Here is a 20,492-nt window from a genome sequence, read left to right as displayed (position 1 = left end):
TTCACTTCTTCTGAGGCATTTTTCATAATCTGTCCATTCACACAGGTAAAAAAAGGATAACTTCCTCCATATCAACGGAGCACACACGCACACACGCTTCTAGTGGCTAGACTAAATAAAGACCTTTCAGACTGGCATGTAGCCAGGAAATCCGATAATAAAACAGAAGTCCCTCCCAGTGGCCAGTTAGAACACAGATCTGACCAAACAACTAAAACTACATTTCCCAGAAGGCCATCCGTTAAGGAGATAGTTTTAACCCTTAAAATGCTACTTGCTCTAGACACAGCACTTTAACCCTGAAAATACTACTTGCTCTAACAGCACAATTTCCTTAACCTTTTTCTTGTTTTTTACATGATTTGTTAAACTTTGGATTATCAAATATATCAGACATGTCAAACACAAGGCCCGGGGGCCGGATCTGGCCCGTGAAGTGGTTTCATGTGGCCCGCGAAACCATCCTGGAAACAGTGAGGGAACGGCCCCCACTGCCTTGGCCCTGGCCCAGAGACCCTCCTTCTGCCAGAGACCCTCAGATCTGTCCCAGTCCTGCCCAGGCCCCCATAGGCACCCTTGATGCGAACGATGTAGAGCTGGCCACGCCCACTCAGTAGGCCATACGCACTCTAGCCACGGCCACCCAGTAGGCCACGCCCACCCAGGCCATACCCACCCGGCCCCCTGAGGACAACCGCAATGCTAATGCGGCCCTCAATGAAATTGAGTTTGACACCCCTGAAATATATGGTCAAATAACTGTACAATAATTGTTTAAAAAAGAAATTAGCTACTTTAGTGGCAGAAATCTCAGAATGCACATTGCTTTTAGTAATGTGTTTCATCAAAGATTATGCTAAACAGATAAAACTTAACAGAAGGAAAAAAAGAAAAAAATGCCCATCTTTATCCCCAGCCGGTATAATGAAGATTAATTTAACTTATAAATCTCTCTTAAAGTAAAACCAAGAAAGTCTTCATCCTATCCCCCACCCCATTCTCTATAAACCCATCTCTAAAACCTCATCTTTAACCTATAATCTCAATTCACTAAGATTAACCAGCAAAAGCCCATTAAGGGTGTGATGCAGCCTACCTATTATAAACTATACCTACTAAACTCAGTTTGAATCCTTTAGATTCCACAATTATAAACTCATTTTCTTTTCTCCTCCGTTCCTCAAGCATAATAAAAAAGGTTGCTGATTTGATGATAAAAGCAATGACATGTATTGATTAACTGATATTGTTTTTGATTATTGTTTATTACCTTTTTTACAGCCATTTATTACTATATTAACTATTGTTAATTGAAAATATGTATCTGGGCAATAGCCTGTTTGCTAAAGAATGAAAGTATTATTGGGGGATAACCCCAATGTTGATCCCAATGCTGTCCTAATCTCAACCCCAACCCCAATCCTGATCCCAACCCCACCCTAAACCCTAATACCTAACCAGACCCTATTTTATCCCTAACCCTATAAAATTCAATAAAATCCTTTATATAAAAGCAATCAGAAAAGGCACAAAATATATTGTGGTTCAAGTATGTTGTGGAAGGGCTCCTCCTGAGAGTCCGGCCTAATTCAGAAAAGGGCTGATCCCCTCTTCTTTCTTCTCTCCTTTATGCTGCAAGCTTGGTACTCCAAAGATGGGCTGCAAGGAAAGTGGAAAATGTAGGGATGGTTAATTTGAGAGGAAGGTAAGGGGAGGAAGCCCAGAGTCCAGACTGAATCAGCCAAGTAAAGAAGGAGAATCGGCAGCCTCAAGAGAGGAATCAGCTGGGTGAGATTTACAAGAGGGATTGGACAAAGCAAAGACTGGCTGCTGAGGTGGGTAAGAACCTGCTCCACAAAGTATAACAAGCATCGATGCCTCCCCTCAAATAGACAAATCTAGCTCTAGTCCAGAGCTCTTCAAACCTGGCCCTTTTATGACTTGTGGACTTCAACACCCAGAATTCATCAACCAGGCTGAAGAATTCTGGCAGTTGAAGTCCACAAGTCATAAAAGGGCCAGGTTTGAAGACCCGTGCTCTAGTCCATTTCTCCCCCCCCCAATCCCCGAGTTTCCTGGGATCTCTAGAGGGACGGATTCCCAGATGGACTCGAGAGGTGAGAAGCCCCTGCTCCATCCATGACTGCAGGACCCTCAGGAAGTGCCTCATTTTCCCCCCCCCACATACCCCTTGCATTGGAGATGCTCTGATCTCCTCTTTGCGGAATAATAATAATAATCATCATCATAAGTCACATTTTTCAGTGCCTTTGAATGGTCACTAAATCAATCAATCAGGAAACCCTATACCATTTCAGACAAATTGCTGTTCAGTCTCTTCTTAAAAACTTCCAGTGTTGGGAGCATTCACCGCTTCTGGAGGCAGGTTGTTCCACTGGTTAATTGTCCTCACTGTCAGGAAGTTTCTCCTTAGTTCTAGGTTGCTTCTATCCTTGATTAGTTTCCATCCGTTGCTTCTTGTCCTGACTTCAGGAGCTTTGGAGAACAGCTTGACTTCCTCTTCTTTGGGGCAACCCCTAAGATATTGAAAGGCTGCTATCATGTCACCCCTGGGGGCAGGGCTAGCACCTGCATGATGCTGCGGGCAGTGCTAACGCCCGTACATTGAAAGCAACCCGAGCACGAGTGGGGGGGCGGAGCGCGCGCACACACATGCATACACTGGGCAGCCATTGACATGGCCTGGTGGCCAAGAGGCCACGGCCCAGTAGTGGACCATGGATTACAGGTTGGGAACCCATGATGTCAATGCTGCTAACATCGGATGTTCTTGCTTGACAACATAGTAAGATGTAGCCTTTCTTTAACTCATATATTACTTTTAGAGTTAGAATTAGTGGACGCTGGGGAAAGTAGGGAGAATGTATCTCAAGACTGTTTGTAACAAGAGAAGATAAGAATTTGGCGTGTTGTTAAACAGGAGGGAAAATTTGCATTTTAAACTAATTGGAGAATGTGATTTATGACATTTAATTAAGGGAGGGAATTGTCCTTGATACGATGTGTTCAGGGAAGAATAATTCAGATTTTGGCTTCCAATATGTACGTGCCGAAGCTATGCAACTATATTAAAAGATTCTTTAAGGTAAACAATGCCTTTGAAGTACTGCATTTGTCGGAATCATGACATTAAGCCAAAATCTAAAACTTTTCAAACTATTTAGGGGTCTTCAACCCCAGCTGCTCTCTCCAGACTTGAGGGGAGCTGGCAGAGATTCAAGAGAAGATTTCATCATGGGAAAAGAGAAACTGATTTTCTTTCTCAATCAAGTGCACAATTAATGGAACCTCTACGCCTAGAAATAGGTGAGCACTGGGAGTTCATTCGTTTCCTGGTGGCTCCAAAAATGACTGAGGTTGTGATCCTAGGATTAGCCTGGTTGGACAAATGGAAGCCATTTATCTGATGGAAGAAAGGAATGAGAACTGTGAGACTACCTATAGGGCCCAATCCCCCGATTGATTCAACAGATGTTACAGGGAATTTTAGCTCACCCAATGAGTGAGCACACATGGCTGCCTCACGGGTACCAGGTGAGCTGCTCATCCCCAGCGAGTATCAGGACCTAGCAGAGGCATTCAGTGAGAAAGAATGCGATATCTAGCCTCCTCACTGGCCCAATGATTGTTCCATTGAACTGTTGCCAGGGGCCAAACTTCCATGACCAACAATGTACACTATGTCCCCCGTTGAAATGGAGATGCAGCGATACGTGGATACAAACCTAGCAAGGGGATTCATTGAACGAGCCAAGTCAGCGGTGAGAGCTCCTGTGTTGTTTAAAGAAAAGATGGGTCTCTCCGTCTCTGTGTTGATTACAAAGGTCTCAACGCGGTGAGTGTGAAGAATAAATACCCCCTCCTCCTCCTGAAGGACTTACTGACCCACCTGGCAAAGGGGAGTGTTTTCACTAAACTAGATCTGAGAGAAGCATATTACCAGGTGAGAATAAAGGAGGGAGATGAGTGGGAAACTGCCTTCAACTGCCCCTTGGGAAGCTACCAGTTCAAAGTCATGCCATTTGGACTGCAGGGCCCCCCAGCTGTATTTATGCAGTTGATTAATGAGGCCCTACATGATCATTTATACAAAGGGGTTCTGGTGTATCTTGATGACATCCTGATACACAACACAAATATGACTGACCATATAAGGCTGGTGAGATAAATGTTAAAGAAACTATTGAATGCCAAACTTTATGTCAAATTGTCAAAATATAAATTTCACCAAACCCGATTAGATTATCTTGGCTATAGAATTTCCAATGAGGGCATTGAAATGGACCCAGCCAAAGTGAAAGCTATAATTGAATGGCAACCCCCAAAGACTCGCAAACAGCTCCAGAGCTTTCTAGGTTTTGCCAACTTCTACCGTCAATTCATCGCCTCCTTTGCTGAGATTGCCCTGCCCCTTACAGAACTACTAAAAAAAAGGCAAAGGAGGAGGGAAACCACAACCGGGCCAACCACTAGCATGGACTATGAGCTGCCAAAAAACTTTTGAAAATTTAAAAAGACTATTTGCTGGTGAACTGGTTCTAAAGCACCCCTGCCCCCAGAGGAGCACTTTGTAATTCAAGCTGATGCCAGCGACGTGGCAGTTGGAGCTGTATTACTGCAAAAGAATAAAAGTGGGGTCCTGCAACCCTGTGCCTACACCTCTAAGAAATTTACTGAAAGCAAGAGGAGATGGACAGTCTGGGAGAAGGAGGCCTTTGCAAATGGTGAGGACTAAGCTTGTAAGCCGCCCTGAGTCTTCGGAGAAGGGCGGGATATAAATGCAATAAAAATAAAAATAAATAAATAAATAAATAAATATTAAACTGGCAACACTATCTAGAAGGAAGCAAGGTGCCTTTTGAAGTATGGACAGATCACAAAAATCTAGAGGCACAGAAAACTCCCTGCAAATTGTCCCCAAAGCAAGTGTGGTGGGTCCAATACTTCAACCGTTTCAACTTCACTCTAAAGTACATACTGGGAGGAAAAAAACTTCCTAGCTGATGCGTTATCGAGATTACCGCAGTACAAAAGCGAACTCAAAGAGGTTAATGAGGCAATCATCCCCAGTCCACAACTGCTGCTCAACTCACGCCTTGCAGGGCCCCTAACCCTGATGACCCTGATGCAAAGAAAATAAAACAAAAGCTCCTCACCGATCAATGGTTCAAAGACAATCAAGCCTCCCTAACATGCAAAGATGGTTTGGCTTACAAGGGTGGGAAACTGTATTTGCCTGAAGCCTTCCGTCTTAATGTTCTCAAACACCGCCACAATGTAAAACAGGCTGGACACTTTGGATATCTAAAAACTCTACATCTCATCCGCCGGCAATTTTGGTGGCCAGGGGCAAAATGGGATGTGGAAAACTGTGTCAGTTGTGCTGTATGTGCCACCATGAAAAGAATTCCAGGGAAAACCCCTGGGTTACTGCAACTGGTGGCAGACCCTTCTCAACCATGGGAAGAAATAGCCATGGACTTTATTGTAGACCTACCTGAAAGTAGAGGAAATACTGTCATCTGGACTGTGATAGACCTGTTTTCAAAGCAGGCTCATTTCATCACTTGCAAAGGACTCCCATCGGCCCAACGACTCACTAAATTGTTCCTGAAACATATCTACCAGGTGCATGGTGCCCCTAAGCGAATAATTTCAGACAGATGGGTGCAGTTCACAGCAAAGTTTTGGAGGAGTTTTCTTAAATTAATTGCATCATCTCAAGGCCTATCCTCTGCTTTCCATCCAGCTACTAATGGGGCTGCGGAATCCGCTAACAAGATGGTGGAGCAATATCTCAGATGTTATGTTTCATACCAACAAACAAACTGGACAGACTTCCTTCCATTTGCAGAGGTGGCTTACAATAATTCTGTTCACAGCAGCACCGGCTACACACCTTTCAGGGTAGCCACAGGAAAAGAATTCAGCCTAATACCTGAATACCCTCAGTTGCCCTCTGCTTCCCAGACACTTGATCAATGGGTGATGGGGTGGGAAGACGTTTGGAGAAACATGAAAGTTGCTTTGAAAAAGACTTATAAAAAGCAGGCAGATAAAAAGAGCCCCTCAAAGAACATTCCAAGTTGGGGAAAAGGTTTATCTGTCAACCAAATATTTACACCTAAAATTACCCAGTAAGAAATTAGGACCAAAATTCTTGGGGCCTTTCCCCATCATAAGGATCATCAGCCCAGTCACAGTAGAACTGAAACTCCATAGGCTTTTAGGGAGAATTCACTCGTGTCTTTCACTGCAGCTTATTGAAACCTTTTCGAGAATCCACTTTAAGACCTCTCCCTAAGAAGGTACCCGGGCCCCTCATAGTGGCAGGTCAAACCCACTATGAAGTAAAGCGTTTTCTTGATTCTAGAATTTTTAAAGGGAAATTGCAGTAACTAGTAGAATGGAAGGGATACTCGTTGTCTGAAGCCACTTGGGTGAAATCTAGTGATGTGAAAGTTGACCGAATCATCAAAAAGTTTTATGAGAAGTACCCCAACAAACCGAGTTCCTAACATGGGCTTTTAATTATGCTACATGGTCTATCCTTTTTGTAAGGGGGGGCGAATGTCAATGCTGCTAACATCGGATATTCTTGCTTGACAACATAGGGAGATGTAGCCTTTCTTTAACTCGTATATTACTTTTAGAGTTAGAATTAGTGGACACTGGGGGGAGTAGAGAGAATGTATCTCAAGACTGTTTGTAACGAGAAGATAAGAATTTGGCGGGTTGTTAAACAGGAGGGAAAGTTTGCATTTTAAGCTGATTGGAGAATGTGATTTATGACGTTTAATTAAGGGACGGAATTGTGCTTGATACGATGTGTTCAGGGGAGGAGAATTCAGATTTTGGCTTCCAATATGTACCTGCCAAAGCTATGCAAGTATATTAAAAGATTCTTTAAGGTAAACAATGCCTTGAAGTTCTTTGAAGTACTGCATTTGTTGGAACCATGACACCTGATCTATCAGAACCATGACATTAGCCAGTCCCCTGAACATATTTTTTTACATTGTGGTGACCAAAACTGAGCCTCCGGATCCAAGATAGTCAGATCCAGAAAGGGGCCAAAGTCTGGCCTTGCAGACGTCCTCCCCCAGAGTCCCACTGCCTCTCTCCCAAATTGCTTACCTAGCAAAGAGGGTTTTCTCAAAGTATCTTCACCATCAATTGGTCCTTGGACCTCACATCCCTTACCTCCCTCCCTCCCTCTCTCCCCTCTACAGCCCCCACTGAGCAACTCACCTCCCAGGGGGCTGTTAAATCCTCTGGTTCTTTCCTGCAAGGGGGAGAAAGACACAGAGTGAGCCTCTACCTTTTCCTGGTCTTCTCTCTTTACAGCATTCAACCTCTGCAGCTTCATGAATCTCTCAGTGGAGACCAGAATATGCCACCACAATGGTCTCTAACCACCGGAGCTCCTGGCATTTCTGCCAGAGGGTGGGGGAGAGGGAGAGGGAGAGGGAGAGGGGGAGAGAGAGAGAGAGAGGAGAGAGAGATTTCTTTTATCCTTGGGATAAAAGCAACCAAGGAAAAGCAGTGAGGGCGGAAAAAGAGGAACACTTATTTTGTACAGAGTAACAGGAGAAGCAAGAAAAAAAAGAGAACAAAGAGAACAACACGTCTTCTGAATAAAATACTAATACTAATAATAATAATAAGTTGGAAGGGACCTTGGAGGTAATCTAGTCCAACCCCCTGCTAAGGCAGGAAACCCTATACCATTTCAGGCCAATGGCTGTCCAGTCTCTTCTTAAAAACTTCCAGTGTTGGAGCATTCACCACTTCTGGAGGCAGGTTGTTCCACTGGTTAATTGTTCTAACTGTCAGAAAGTTTCTCCTTAGTTCTAGGTTGCTTCTCTCCTTGACTAGTTTCCATTCATTGTTTGTAAATAGTTGTGCCCCTCCACCCACTTCTCCTTAACTCACAGTTTTGTAGCTTTTCCCAGCAGCCTCTGGCAGTTTAAAAGCAAAGAGGGTCCAATCAGCAAGGACTTAGCTACTGTGCCCCTCCACCCACTTCTCCTTAACTCACAGTTTTGTAGCTTTTCCCAGCAGCCTCTGGCAACCCCACAATTGCCCCACCCAGTGCTCTTCTTCACTCAGGAGTGCTTCCTTCAAGCTTACCTGAAGTTTCCTTTATCAAATTCTGGAAAAGAATGAAAGGGGGGTCTGTGTCAGTCTCTTGGCTGATAGAAGATGAAGCTGCCTGACACTATCGGCCCCCACACACAGAGGCCAGCAAGTGCATGGGGGCGTGCTCTACCACCTCTATTTCAGCTTGCTACCTAGCTGCTTCGCCTCCTTTGTGCTGGGCGGGGCTGCCACTCCGGGCTCCAGTGGTGGCCTAATGGACCTGCACAAGCTACTGGTGGTGGCGGCAGGTGTGCCCACAGAGAGGGCTCTGAGTGCCACTTCTGGCACGCGTGCCATAGGTTCGCCATCACTGCCCTATACCATTTCAGACAAATGGTCCAATTTCCTCTTAAAAACTTCCAGTGTTGGAGCATCCACAACTTCTGGAGGCAAGTTGTTCCACTAATTAATTGTTCTAACTGTCAGGAAGTTTCTCCTTACTTCTAGGTTGATTCTCTCCTTGATTAGTTTCCATCCATTGCTGCTTGTCCTGCCCTCAGGTGTTTTGGAGAACAGCTTGACTCCCTTTTCTTTGGGGCAACCCCTGAGATATTGGAAGATTGCTATTCTGTCACCCCTGCAGGCTGGGCTAGTGCCCATACATTCAAAACCACCAGAAAGCAAGTGGGGGAGAGTGTGCGCATACATGTGCATGCCCTGGCCAGCCATTCACATGGCCTGATGGCCAAGAGGACCATGGACCATTAGTGGACCACAGTTTACAGGTTGGGGACCCCTCCTTTATATGTTTTAGCCTCCAGTCCCCTGATCATCTTTGTTGCTCTTCTCTGCACACTTTCTAGAGTCTCCACATCTTTTTTACATCGTGGTGACCAAAACTGGATGCAGTAGTCCAAGTGTGGCCTTACTAAGGCGTTATAAAGTGGTATCAGTTAAGAGACATAGGAAAGAATTCTTAAACGTTTATATATCTCTATACAGAATATTTCGACAATTCTTGGGCCAGAGGGCAGAGCTGACGTGAAAACATAGAGGGCTGCAAAGCTTCTTTTTCCAATCAGTTGAGTCTTGTGGAGGGAGACCAAGAGGAGATCTACCTGGCATCCACCAAAGCCCCTTTTCTCTCAAAATGCCTCCTTTTTATCACCAATTTTATGGAGTTTCCTGACTATGTGATGGCCAAGCCTTTCCCCATATCACGCGACCCCCTCTTGCGACCTTCGGACAACCACAATCAATGGACAAACCAGATTCGCTTAACAACTCTATTACTAAGTTAACAACTGTTAACAAATTCCCTTAACTGTGGCCAGAAAGTTTGTAAAATGAGGCCAAACTCGCTTAACAAAGGTCTCACTTAATGACAGAAATTTGGGGCTCCCTTTAGGTCATAGGTCAAGGACTACCTATACTTTCATCAATGCCTTTTCAATCGGAAGCTGCTTCTCCAATCCTATACTGGCAGTCCTCGCCTTACGATCACAACGGAGCCCAAAATTTATGTTGCTATGTGAGAACTGTGTTAAGTGAGTTTTGCCTCACTTTACGACTTTGCTGACTCACTGCAGTTTTTAAATGAGTAAAACGGTTATTAAGTGAAACTGGTTTCCCCATTGACTTGGAAGGTGACAAAAGGGGATGCCCTGAAACCGGGACGCTGCAACCGTCATAAATGTGAGTCAGTTGTCAAGCAGCCGAACATAAATCACGTGCCCATGTGGATGCCGCAAACGGTCATAAGTGGGGAAAACGGCCATCAGTCACTTTTTTCAGTGCTGTTGAAACTTTGAACGGTCACTAAATGAACTGTAGTAAATTGAGGACTACCTATATTACCGTAGACTGACCTAGGTAAGGTAAAGGTAAAGGTTCTCCCGCACATGCGTGCTAATCGTTTCCGACTCTAGGGGCCGGTGCTCATCTCCGTTTCAAAGCCGAAGAGCCAGCGCTTGTCCGAGGACGTCTCCATGGTCATATGGCCAGCATGACTGGATGCCAAAGGTGCATGGAATGCTGTTACCTTCACACCGTTGTGGTCCCTATTTTCCTACTTGCATTTTTATGTGCTTTCGAACTGCTAGGTTGGCAGAAGCTGGGACACGTAACAGGCGCTCACTCTGTTACGCGGCACTTGGGATTCGACCCGCCAAACTGCAGACCTTCTGATCGACAGGCTGAGCGTCCTAACCCACTGAGCCAGCATGTTCCTGATCTAAAATAATGCTAATTGTTTGTGAACAACATGTCCTCTGAATAAACAAAAAAAACCCACAATTGTTCCACCCACTGCTCTTCTTCACTCAGGATTGGCTCCTTCCAACTTACCTGAAGTTTCCCTTATCAGATTCTGGAAAAGAATGAAAAGGGGGTCTGTGTCAGTCTCTTGGCTGATAGGAAGAGATGGAGAAAGTCAGATCTTTCTGATTCCAGCTCCTTCCCACCCACAGACATAATCAAACACACACAAATGCACCCAAAGGGTTTCGACTAATTTAGTTTTAGTTTGCATATTTAGAATAGAATAACAGAGTTTGAAGGGACCTTGGTCTTGTAGTCCAACCCCCTGCTCAGGGAGGAAACCCTTAACCATTTCAGACAAATGGCTGGCCAGTCTCTTCTTTAAAACTTCCAGTGATGGAGCATTCACCACCTCTGGAGGCAGGTTGTTCCACTGGTTAATTGTTCCAACTGTCAGGAAGTCTCTCCTTAGTTCTAGGTTGCTTCTCTCCTTGACTAGTTTCCATCCGTTGCTTCTTCTGCTTTTATGTGCTTTGGAGAATAGCTTGACCCCCTCTTTTTTGGGGCAACCCCTGAGATATTGGAAGACTGCTATCGTGTTCCCCCTTGCCCTTCACTTCATTAAACTAGGCATACCAAATTCCAGCAATCATTCCTTATATATTTTAGCTGTCAATGCTGTGACAAACCCAATTGAAGCAATTTTCATTTTGTCTCCATTGCCACATTTTTAGTGAGGAGGAGGAAGGGGGGAAATTTCTCAGTTAGCCAAAACAATTCACATCAATGGGAACCAAGGTCATTGCTGATAACATTTCGGCGTGCTGGAGCAGCTGGGAGGAGTGCCCGCCTTTTCTAACACCTGGTGAATGTGATTTATGACAGCAATTTGGGGGTGGGAAATGTAACTTGCAACTTTGTCACCTAGGTGAGGGGAATTTAGTCTTGGCTTCTCCTATGTAGTTCCAATATCTTGTTTCCAAAATAAAACCTTCTTTAAGGAAGAAATCCTTGCTTTGGAAGGTCTTTTAAATGGTTTCATCTGTTGCAGGGGTCTTCAAACTTGGCCCTTTTATTGGAACCATGACATTAGCCTCCAGTCCCCTGATCATGTTTGTTGCACTTCTCTGCACTCTTTCTAGAGTCTCAGCATTTTTTTTACATCGTGGTGACCAAAACTGAGCCTCCAGATCCTAGGCCAGTGGTGGCCAACCTATGGCACAGGTGCCAGAGGCGGCACTGAGAGCCCTCTCTGTGGGCACCCGCACCATGCCCCGGAGGTGGCTGGCAACTGTCCCTCTTCAACCAGCTGCCTGCTAATTTGCCGAGGTCCCACGTGGATGTATGCATCCTGGCATGGCTGGTTTCCCTCCCCCCCCATACCGTCCCTCCTGGCCTCGCATTCTCTCCTTTTCCCAGGCATGACCCACTGCATCACCTCCTCAGCTGTTGGCCGACCATCCATCTCAGAGGTGGCTTCTTTGAACTGCTGACAGGCTACAGAGCCCCAGAGTGTGCCTGTCAAGGGGCCAGCAGGCTGTGGCTACTGGCCTCTGTGTGCAGGGGCCAATGGTGTCAGGCAGCAGCTGCCCCAGCCCTTGCCTTGCCCCATGGCAATGGCACCCTCCCTGCCTTGCCTCACCCCACAGGATGAGTCTCCTGCCTACCGCCCCACCTGCCAGAGACCTCCTGGAGCTCCCCCAACCCTGCCCACCCCCCACAGGTGTCCCTCCCAATGAGCAACATTGAGATGACCACACCCACCTTAGCCACACCCACCCAATCTTCCATGATGACCACAGCCACACCCACCCAGTGGGCCACGCTCACCTGGCACCCAACGATAAATAAGTGGGTTTTGGGTTGCAGTTTGGGCACTCGGTCTCTAAAAGGTTCGCCACCACTGTCCTAGAGTCTGACAGTCAGACCCTGAAAGGGGCCAGAGTCTGACCTGGCAGGATAGGACTTTGGGGGCGGACAGACACCCTCCCACAGAGTCCACTGCCTCTCCAATAATAATAATAATAATAATAATAATAATAATAATAATAATAATAATAATAATAATAATAAAGTTGGAAGGGACCTTGGAGGTCATCTAGTCCAACCCCCTGCTCAGGCAGGAAACCTTATACCATTTCAGGCAAATGGCTGTCCAGTGTTTGAGATGACTAGTGGAGAGAAGACGGTTTTCTCAAAGTATCTTTCCCATCAGTGGGTCCTTGGACCTCACATCCCCTCCCTCCCTTCCTCTCTCCCCCCTACAGCCCCCACCAGAGCCACTCACCTGCAAGAGGACTGCTAAACGTTTGTTCTCTGCATGGGGGAGAAAGACACAGAGTGAGTCTCTGACTTATCCTGATCTTCTCTCTCTCTTCACCATTCAACCCCTGCAACTTCATGAATCTCTCAGCGCAGAGCAGAATATGCCACCAGAATGGCCTCTAACCACCGGAGCTCCTGGCATTTCTGGCGGAGTCTCTATTCCCTCTCCCTCCCCCCCCACCCCCCCATCTCTGGACCCCTTGCTTCAAAGGCTCTGGAGCTTCCTTCCCTGTGTGAGGAAAAGAATGAGCCTGAAACATCCAACACACATCGAGAATTTCCTTTCCTCCTTCGGGGGAATCAAAGCAAGGTGAGGAAAGTGAATTTTTTGACTGTTAGACATCAGGGAAAAGAGGTGAGGGGGAAAAAAGAGTAAAAGGAGAAGCAAGGGGAAAAAAAAGAGAACTAAGAGAACAACATGTCCTCTGAATAAACAAAAAAACCCACAATTAATAATAATAATAATAATAATAATAATAATAATAATAATAATAATAATAATAATAATAATAATAATAGTTTAATTTCTATACCCACCCACTGCTCTTTTTCACTCAGGATTGGCTCCTTTTAGCTCAAGTGAAGTGTTCTTCATGATATATTATTATTATTATTATTATTATTATTATTATTATTATTATTATTATTATTATTATTAAATTATTGCTGTTGTTGTTGTTGTTGTTGTTGTTATTATTATTATTATTATTATTATTATTATTATTATTATTATTATTATTATTATTATATACTGGAAAAGAATGAAAAGGGGGTCTGTGTCCGTCTCTTGGCTAGTAGGAGGAGATAGTGAAATTCAGATCTTTGCAATTCCAGCCCCCTCCCTCCCGCCCACAGACACAACCAAACACACACAAACGCACCCAAAGGGTTTCAACTAATTTAGCTTTAGTTTGCATATTTAGAATAGAATAACAGAGTTTGAAGGGGCCCTTGGAGGTCTTCTAGTCCAACCCCCTGCTCAGGCAGGAAACCCTGTACCACTTCAGACAAATGGCTGTCCAGTCTCTTCTTAAAAACTTCCAGTGTTGGAGCAGTCACACCTTCTGGAGGCAGGTTGTTCCACTGGTTAATTGTTCTAACTGTCAGGAAGTTTCTCCTTAGTTCTAGGTTGCTTCTCTCCTTGACTAGTTTCCATCCATTGCTTCTTCTCCTGCCCTCAGGTGCTTTGGAGAATAGATTGACTCCCTCTTCTTTGGGGGCAACCCCTGAGATATTGGAAGACTGCAATGATGTCACCACTGGGGCGGGGCTAGTGCCTGCGCGATGTTGGGGGCAGGGCTAGCGCCTGCACATTTAAAACATCTCAAGCACGAGTGGGGGGGGGGAGTGCACGCACACACATACATGCACTGGCCAGCCATTCACATGGCCCGGTGGCCAAGAGGCCACGGTCCAGTAGTGGACCATGGTCTACAGGTTGAGGACCCCTGCTTTATATGTTTTAGCCTCCAGTCCCCTGATCATCTTTGTTGCTCTTCTCTGCATTCTTTCTAGAGCAAGGGTCTTCAAACCTGGCCCTTTTATGCCTTGTGGACTCAACTCCCAGAATTCCTCAACCAGCATGGCTGCCTGAGGAATTATGGGAGTTGAAGTGCACAAGTCATGAAAGGGCCAAGTTTGAAGACTCCTGTTCTAGAGTCTCATCTTTTTTATATTGTAGTGACCAAAACTGGATACAGTATTCCAAGTGTGGCCTTACCATGGCGTTATAAAGTGACATCAGTTAATAGACATAGGAAAGAATTCTTTACATGTATATATCTCTATACAGAATGATATTTCGGCAATTCTTGAGCCAGAGGGCAGAGCGGACATGAAAATATAGGGCTGCAAAGCTTCTTTCCCCAATCAGCTCGTATCTGGAGAGTCTTGTGGAGGGAGACCAAGAGGAGATCTAGCTGGCATCCACCAAAGCCTCTTTTCTCTCAAAATGCCTCCTTTTCATCACCAATTTTATGGAGTTTCCTGACTATGTGATGGCCAAGCCTTTCCTTTCCACCTTCATGGAAAACAGAACAGCTTTTCAATCAGAGGGATCTTCCACCCAGCTGGGTCTTCTCATCCTCTCGAGGATTCTTTGTCTCAGATGTTTCTCCTTGGGGTCTCCACTCCCAAGAACAGGCTGGCTGTTGTGAAGAGGGGGCCTCCTACCCCAGTCTAGTTTTTAGGAGGAAATAGCAGAACTCTGCAGCTTCATGAGATTCCTTTGTGTTTAAACACACAGAGACACAGACACAGACACACACAGACAGACACACACACACACACACACCTCAAGTGATGTTCCCTTTGGTCCCTGCTCTAAGTTGGAGATTACATGTAAAGAGGACAATTCACTCACCTAGTGCTTTTTTGTACTCATCTTGACGTCTCTCCGCAAGGAAAAAAAATCAGTGAAAGCTCAAAAGAGTCCACCAGAGATCATCTAATCTCTCCCGCTCTGGGAGGAATTCCTTCAGGAGATATTTCACAGTCACTTTGTCTCATTAATAAAGATAGAAAGATTTTCAAAAACCAAATGTTTCTCCTGATTTGCCCCAAGAGACCTGCTGCCTCCGAGAGGGGTGGGGTAAAATGGGGGAAGCATCAGAAGCTGGGAGGGAATGAAGATTTTCATGGAACCCTTCTCTGCTGCTCTTTGACCAAAACCTTTGAAAGGGACGGAACTGGGGTGCCTCTTCCCAACTCAGAAGAAGGCAGGATTGTCCCAACCTCAGACTCAGCCAAGTCAAGACTGGAGTCCCAGCAAGAGGCTGAGATCTGATAGTCTCCCCAAGAGGGCTGGGAAAACAGAAGGAAGTCCAGAAGAAGCTCCCCAAAGGGAGAGACTTTAAATAAATAAATAAATAAATAATAAACCTTTATTGTCAAAGTACAACATGTGTACATTGAGATTAGCTGAGCCTCCCCCCGTGCTCTCTCCCCCAAACACACAGTGACAACAAACCCTCCATCCTATCACACCATGTGAACCAACTACACCACACACCGGCCTCCCAAGTCAATTCTGCATAAGATTATGTCCCATTTAAAAGCCTAACAGCCCACGGATAAAAGCTGTTTTTCAGTCTGTTGGTAGGGCTTGGGAGAGATGTTCCTATCTTCCCCCAGGAACCCAAAAAAGAATACTTACTGCGAATGTAAATAAAAGCCAAGATCTCAGTAATCGTACACACCAAGACAACGCCAGCCACAACACAGCCGATGATGAGCCCCAGGTTGGATTTTGGTTCTGAATTGGGAGGAAGAGCAGATCATTGAAGCAGATCCCCAAACAATCATCCCAAATCGTGAGTCCGATGCAAGAAGAATTTAAAATCTTTCTCTCCTGTCCAAGACTCCCCTCCTGCCCTGAAATATCCCTTTTCAGACATGGGAGGGACCACCAAATTCTTGAAGATATATAGAAAGGGAATCAAGAGCTAATTTGCAAGTATAAGGCATCGGGCCACAAACTCTGAGGTTGTGACCTAAAGGAGGCAACTGGACTTCCTTGTTTTTCTTTGACGATGTTTCGCTTCTCATCCCAAGAAGCTCCTTCAGCTCTGACTGGATGGCGGGGAGCAGAAGGATTTATATTCGAGGCAGAAGGATAAAACAGCCAGACACAAACTGAGCAAGGTGGTATATGCAGTACAATGCAATGAGACATGTGCAGATGTGGAAAAAACAAAACAACCGTAAAGAGTGGAGGAAGGAAAGGAACTGGGAAGGAACAGAGGCTAAAAGAGGAACTAAGGGCATCGCATCAGGATTGGCCAACTCTTGTGATGAGGTCTGTTGTTTCCCTTAAATCAGAGGTGTCAAACTGCCGGCCTGCAGGTCGGATGCACCATAGCGAAACCACACCCACCCCATTGCCGGCAATGGCAAAAAAGTCACGATACACCGCAACACGTCACATGACGTTGCGAGTTTGACACCCCTGCCTTAAATCCCCTGAAGACACTTCTATGGTCTGGTCCCTGCAGCTTCACCAACTTCAAACACTGGAAAAACCAATGGCTTAAAGGTCAGATATGCTCACATCTGGACACATCTGGGGGTGAGATTTCCCTCCCACAGCCCTCCAGCCTGCCAAAGAGCCCAGCCTTTCCCTCCCTGCAGCCTCTCACCCTCCAGGGCCACGTCCAGAGGCTCCTGCAGGCTGTCGTGCTCCACGTGGCACTGATAGCGGCCCCTCTCTTGGGGATCGATCCGGACGCTGAGCCAGAAGTGGAAGGTCCCATCTGCATTGGGGGCCACAGAGCCACGGAAGGTGTCCTGCAGCCAGACTTCCCCGTCCCTCATCCAGAAGGCATCGATCTCCCTGGGGTAGAAGCCATCCAGGCGGCAGACGTGCGTCTCCATCCCATCCTTCACCTCCCTCTTTCTGCTCATGGTCACCTCTGGGGGCTCTGGAGAAATACCAACTGTGAGCCCCTCTAGAGCCTGGAAAGTGGATCTAAAAATTTTTAGGAGCAGGAAAATCTCCCACGACCTAGTTTTAAGCCAAGGACTTCACCTTTTACACCTGCTGCCTGACCTACACAGACCCTTGATCCTAGCCAGCCACGAGGGCAGAAAGTGCATTTCCTGGTCCATTGAATGGCTGCCTGGCAACAGGAACCAAGCAGGGCTTCCTGCGTCCTGGAGAGGTGCTGGAAGGGGTGGGTGGGAGAGGAGGAGGATTCCCACCAGGATAACCAGGCTACAGACCAGGGACCCAAAGGGGCCAAATGTGCGTAAGAAATCCAACCATAACAGAGGAAAGTCCAGCCTGGGCCCAGTTGCTCACCTGTCGTCTGCGGCATCTCCTGCTTGTAAGACAGGTACTTCTCCAGCCACTCAATGCATTCTTCCTCCAGGTAGGCCTTATATCTCCGATTATTTCCTGGAATAGCGTCCCATTTCCTCTGGGTGATCTGGGCTTGGGGGCTGAGAGCCACCCAGGTGAGGGTCTCCTTGTCGAAGGCAAGGAAGGTCCTCCCATTGTATCCAAACTGATCAAAGCCTTCCTTGGTTCCGTCTTCGTAGAGCTTACAGCCATACATCACCTGGAGTGTGTGAAGGCCTGAAAAGAGGGATAGGAAGATGGTTTGAGGAGTCGTCAGGGTAGACAAAAGGGTGCACACACACACACACACACACAACCACAGCCAGGACAGTGAGACAGGAGGAACAGAGCGAGAAAAGGGATATAAATGGTTGGGAAAGGAAAGAAATACATTTCAGAAATCGTGGGCACTCCATCACTGGAGGTTTTTAAGAAATGGCTGGACAGTCATTTGTCTGAGGTGGGGTAGGTTCTCCTGCTTGGGCAGGGGGCTGGACTAGAAGACCTCCAGGGTCCCTTCCAACTATTCTATTCTATTCTATTCTATTCTATTCTATTCTATTCTATTCTATTCTATTCTATTCTATTCTATTCTATTCTATTCTATTCTATTCTATTCTATTCTTATTCTATTGAAATTCTAATTCTATTGTAACCTATTCTAATTCTATTCTTTCTAATCTATTCTAATTCTATTCTATTGAAATTCTAATTCTATTGTAATCTATTCTAATTCTATTCTAATTCTAGTTCTGTTCTAATTCTAATTCTACTCTAATTCTTATTCTAATTCTATTCTATTCTAGTTCTGTTCTTGTTCTAATTCTGTTCTATTTCTAATCTATTCTATTTCTAATCTATTCTAATTCTATTCTATTCTAATTCTATTCTAATTTTAATTCTATTCTATTCTAATTCTATTCTATTTCTAATCTATTCTTTCTATTCTGTTATAATTGTATTCTATTATCATTCTATTCCAATTATAATTCTATTCTAGTTCTTATTTTAATTCTATTCTATTCTATTATAATTCTAATTCTAATTCTATTCTAACTCTATTCTAGTTCTGTTTTTGTTCTTGCTCTAATTCTAATTCTAATTCCATTCCTATTCCTATTCCTATTCTATTCCATTCTATTCTATTCCCTGCACATCACCAGAAAAAAGACAGCTGGCAAATCTCCTTTTGGAATTTTAAAATGTTTTAGTAGCTGTAAACTGCACAGAGAACTTTAGTTATAGGCCAAGGATAAACTTACATTAATTATTTAAAAAAGAATAAACGTATTTTTTTTTAAAAAATTTTTTTAAAAAATATGGCAGCAGCCTTTCCTCTGGGACGGATCTTTTCTCCTCTCTCGTGCTCCGGGGGAGGGGGGAGGAGGCAGAAGGAACCACCTAACCCATCGTTCACCTTCACTGTGATTGTAGCGAGTCCTCAGAATCTCCAGGTTTTCTCTGAACAAATCCTCATTGCCACGTTCTCTCTGGGTCTCTTTGTCCCAGTAACGGGGATCCTCCTTCCCCACCTTCTCCATCCAGGAGACTCGAGGCTCCATCCTCCGGCTGTGGCTGTTGTAGTGAACAAAGACCTGATCGTCCACGTACCCCACAGAGACAAAGTGGGGCTGCCCCTGACTGGGCTCCGAGATGGAGGAGAAGAAATACTTCAGAGAATGCGGGGAGGAGCCTGGAAGAGACCCAGAGGGTTATTGGGGTTCAGATGAGGCTACAGCTTCCGGGTCTGAGTGGAGAAACAAGCCGGATCCTCCCAGCACCAGAAGCCAGAAAGAGCCACCAAGCCTTGACCAAAGTAGTTAAGTACGACCCCAAAGAGGAGGGGGGTCGTGTGAAAGCAGCGGGAGGTTCCCGAATTGATCCTGTTCAAGTGTAAAATGCCGCTTTCCGACAACCTCCACTTTGAGGGAGGGAAAGAACTGCGCTTGGGGGCACCCCCTGTAGACTTGACTGACATCTGGAGGGGCCACCTTTGTCCTGTTTCCAGAGGGCCTCTCCTGGGGGGGGGAAGAGGGGGGGGGAGAGAAAGAGTCAGCAGAGTCCCATCCACGCTTTGGGGTCCATTTTTACTATACCCACCTGCAGTATATAAACATGGAGGAGCTACCCCACAGTTTTTCACCCCTACGGCAGCCTACTATGCTGTCTTCATGACTGATTTGATAAAACAGAACTTACTGTTCTAAGTTCATCGTGAACTAAGTCTGATGAAAATAACTATTTTGGCAGGGATGAATGAATAGCATGCATTTTGGGTTACAGGAGCATCTCATTCACTTGAACCAATGTGATCCTATCTTTCAAATGGTGTGTACAAGCCATCAATAATGTGGTTGCTAATACAGGTAGGTCCGGCTTATGAGCTGCTTGTATTTAAGGAGATGCTCACAACACATTCTAGTTTATTGGTGAATGCCTGAAAAATGCATTAAGAATTAAATATATATACATATATTTAATTATATAAATAAACATATAAATAAAATTATATAAACAAAAGATTAACAAGCTGAGAGTTCCGGCACCTTTTTTTTTAAAGGAAAAAAGCACTGGCCACCTGTCTCCCGTTTCCAGAGGGCCTCTCCTGGGAGGGGGGGGAAGAGGGGGGAGGAGAGAAAGAGGCAGCAGAGTCCCATCCACGCTTTGGGGTCCATTTTTACTATACCCACCTGCAGTATATAAACATGGAGGAGCTATCCCACAATTTTTCACCCCTACGGCAGCCTACTATGCTGTCTTCATGACTGATTTGATAAAACAGAACTTACTGTTCTAAGTTCATCGGGAACTAAGTCTGATGAAAATAACTATTTTGGCAGGGATGAATGAATAGCATGCATTTTGGGTTACAGGAGCATCTCATTCACTTGAACCAATGTGATCCTATCTTTCAAATGGTGTGTACAAGCCATCAATAATGTGGTTGCTAATACAGGTAGGTCGGCTT

The 20,492-nt window shown here is 45.3% G+C and overlaps 1 protein-coding gene across 1 annotated transcript in view; it reads right to left on the bottom strand.

Moving 5' to 3' along the window:
* Nucleotides 1–709: 709 nt before the first annotated feature.
* LOC310635920 (class I histocompatibility antigen, F10 alpha chain-like) overlaps nucleotides 710–20,492 on the bottom strand; it is a 20,662-nt gene continuing 879 nt past the window's right edge. The window contains exons 2-10 of the mRNA XM_083355305.1: nucleotides 18,942–19,217; nucleotides 17,486–17,761; nucleotides 16,824–17,105; nucleotides 15,842–15,940; nucleotides 12,650–12,678; nucleotides 10,450–10,471; nucleotides 8,155–8,176; nucleotides 7,273–7,306; nucleotides 710–1,659 (exon numbers count right to left, since the gene is read on the bottom strand). Coding sequence (XP_083211431.1) covers nucleotides 1,585–1,659; nucleotides 7,273–7,306; nucleotides 8,155–8,176; nucleotides 10,450–10,471; nucleotides 12,650–12,678; nucleotides 15,842–15,940; nucleotides 16,824–17,105; nucleotides 17,486–17,761; nucleotides 18,942–19,217 — 1,115 coding nt within the window. The 3' untranslated portion in view covers nucleotides 710–1,584. The remainder of the gene's footprint in view (nucleotides 1,660–7,272; nucleotides 7,307–8,154; nucleotides 8,177–10,449; nucleotides 10,472–12,649; nucleotides 12,679–15,841; nucleotides 15,941–16,823; nucleotides 17,106–17,485; nucleotides 17,762–18,941; nucleotides 19,218–20,492) is intronic.

The sequence above is a fragment of the Vipera ursinii genome (genome assembly GCF_947247035.1).
Source record: "Vipera ursinii genome assembly, chromosome: 2".
NCBI classification, from domain to species: domain Eukaryota; kingdom Metazoa; phylum Chordata; class Lepidosauria; order Squamata; family Viperidae; genus Vipera; species Vipera ursinii.
This window is presented reverse-complemented; position numbering and strand designations above follow the sequence as displayed.